Raw genomic sequence first — 2,416 nt, forward strand, 5'->3', positions numbered from 1 at the left:
TCCAAGTCACAGCCTCTTAACTTGTTCACCAGTATGGTGGTGGATACCGTATCGAAGGCCTTCCTGAAGTCTAAGTAAACAACGTCAACCCCTACTCCTGCGTCCAGGTGTTTTGTAACCTGGTCATAAAAAGAGACTAGATTAGTCAGGCATGATCTACCTGCTACGAACCCGTGCTGGTTTCCCCTCAGCATAATTTTTCCTGCTGCGCTCTCGCAAATGTGAGCCTTGATAATTTTGTCAAAGACTTTGCCAAGGATGGAGGTGAGACTGACTGGCCTATAGTTGCCCGGGTCCTCCTTCCTCCCCTTCTTGAAAATGGGGACCACATTGGCCCTTTTCCAGTCCTCCAGGACCTGGCCTGTGCTCCACGAGTGTTCAAATATTACCGCCAGTGGCTGTGCAATGACGTCAGCCAGTGCCTTCAGTACCCTCGGATGGAGCTCATCCGGGCCTGCCAATTTAAATGCATCCAGTTCCTCCAAGTGCCTCTGCACCATCTCAGGGTCTACGCATGGTAGTCTGGCGCCCTGCTGCTGCCTCCCTACAATCTAGAATGAGTTTCCTAATACTGTATCTTTTCTTCAAAATAGAGCACAATATAAGGGTAATGAAGAAGATTTATGATCCTCAGCAAGGATTTCAGTAGTAATAATAAAAAAAAATCCTGTTCCCTGAGCATCTAAAACCTGACATATTCAGTTAAAGCCCATAATTTATAAATATGTTTTAACATGCAGATCAGCACCAAGTGGGAATTTACAAAAGTACAAAAGCAGGTCTGTCTAACTCCCACTGAAGTTGGTACAAGTTAGTATCCAACAACTCTTTTTTGTGCTTCTCTAAAACCCACTGCATCTTTAGATGCTTAAATGTCTTGGTAGCTCTAGTCCTTATCCACCCAAAGACTTGGAATGGCTACATTTTCATGTTTCCTATGTATTCATATGAGATGTTTTGAGCTGAGTATTTGCATTTGTGTAACATTAAATAGATGTTTTGGGCTGAGCATTGTATTTGTGCAACACTAAATGTTTTTCTCCTGTATTTTGCCAGGTAGCATTCACAAGCCTGTACCAAACAGTTAATCATAAGCAATGTGGCCAGCTTTAAAACAAATACATTTAAGCCGAGCAAATACCCCTGAATCCAACGTTAACCAAGCTAAGACTGGAAAAGTGAAAATGTTTAATGTCTCAACTCTACCATTTACTCTGTGCTCTGCAGGCTTCATGCTAACAAAATGAAATCAATAACATTCTGAAACAATGAGCAGCAGCACCCAAGTGAAGCCTTCCGACATGCTGCACCTTTTCTTCAATTTGTTTTATTACTTTGGGTAAAAAGGGGATAAACAAGCATTTGCAAATTGATCCTTTCCCCGCGTATACAACCAATCCTGAAAAGAATTTATGCACACTCTTTTAGTTTAAATATAACTACTACTAGCAACTCATTCAACAAAAATGTAAACCTCAACCTAGAGGTGTTCCTACAGAAACCTCTCTGTCCTAGGTCTAGGTCTCTTGTCCCACAGAATCACTTGCACCTAACTTAAGCCCGGGTGAATTTAGCAGGCTGCATCTGCCATGCTACTGACCTTTGCCTGTCTTAGTTTTATGTAGGATTCCAGCACCTTCTAAACAAAGTGGGTCACATGAAGAATTCCTCTCCCCAAAACCCTCCAGCTGCCCACTGCCACTCTCTTCCCATCATACTTTCATTATCCTCTCTTTCTCTTCTCACTATTTACAGATCTCTATCCTGCCACTCTCCTCTCACAGTTCAACCCAACCATCACCCAAAATCCCAATTATTAGTGAAAACAGATATACGCACATGGAAAAAAACCAGTAAGACAACTGTTCATCATCATCCCAACTGACTTCTGAGCACAATGCCATTCCCTCCCCACCCAACCCCCAAGACACTGTTGTCAGATGGTGTGATACTCAGGAAAGGGATTGCTTTTTCTTCTGAAAAGTACTTAGTGAATGTGTGCTGTCACAATATAACACACTGACCTTTTGTAACTCTGTTCTTCCTTTGTTTCTGCAAAACAAGTGGGAAAAAAGGGATTAAAAATATCTGATGTAATAGTAAAGTATATCTGAGAATTCTCATAGATTTGTCCTATTAATCTGTTTCTTCTTAGATTCAATCAAAAAATAAAGGTATAACATCAGGGCACTACAAGGGTATGCAGAGCTTCCTCAAGAACCTAAGGGAGACCCCAGAAACCACTCTTACTACAGCCAGATCAGCTTTTGGATCCTCATCTTCCACCTCTTACCATAGACATTTTCTCCTGAATTTTTTGGGCTATGGTGTCCACTCCAATCACATACCTAACCGCGCCTTCCTCTTCTATATTTCCTTCATCCTCTTCTCCCTCCAACTCAATCCCTGCTTCTTT

At 41.9% G+C, this 2,416-nt stretch overlaps 1 protein-coding gene across 7 annotated transcripts in view; it reads right to left on the reverse strand.

Moving 5' to 3' along the window:
- The window catches only part of CCDC170 (coiled-coil domain containing 170), a 115,659-nt gene that overhangs the window by 103,467 nt on the left and 9,776 nt on the right, over positions 1 to 2,416 (reverse strand). For 6 of the 7 annotated variants that reach the window (XM_025205599.1, XM_025205598.1, XM_014520481.2 and 3 more), the window contains one exon: positions 2,025 to 2,052. The exons of the other annotated variant lie outside the window; for it this stretch is intronic. In XM_025205599.1, the coding sequence (XP_025061384.1) occupies positions 2,025 to 2,052 (28 nt within the window). The remainder of the gene's footprint in view (positions 1 to 2,024; positions 2,053 to 2,416) is intronic. 7 annotated transcript variants of the gene reach the window in all.

This window comes from Alligator sinensis, unplaced genomic scaffold, assembly GCF_000455745.1.
Source record: "Alligator sinensis unplaced genomic scaffold, ASM45574v1 scaffold1177_1, whole genome shotgun sequence".
In the NCBI taxonomy this organism is placed as follows: domain Eukaryota; kingdom Metazoa; phylum Chordata; order Crocodylia; family Alligatoridae; genus Alligator; species Alligator sinensis.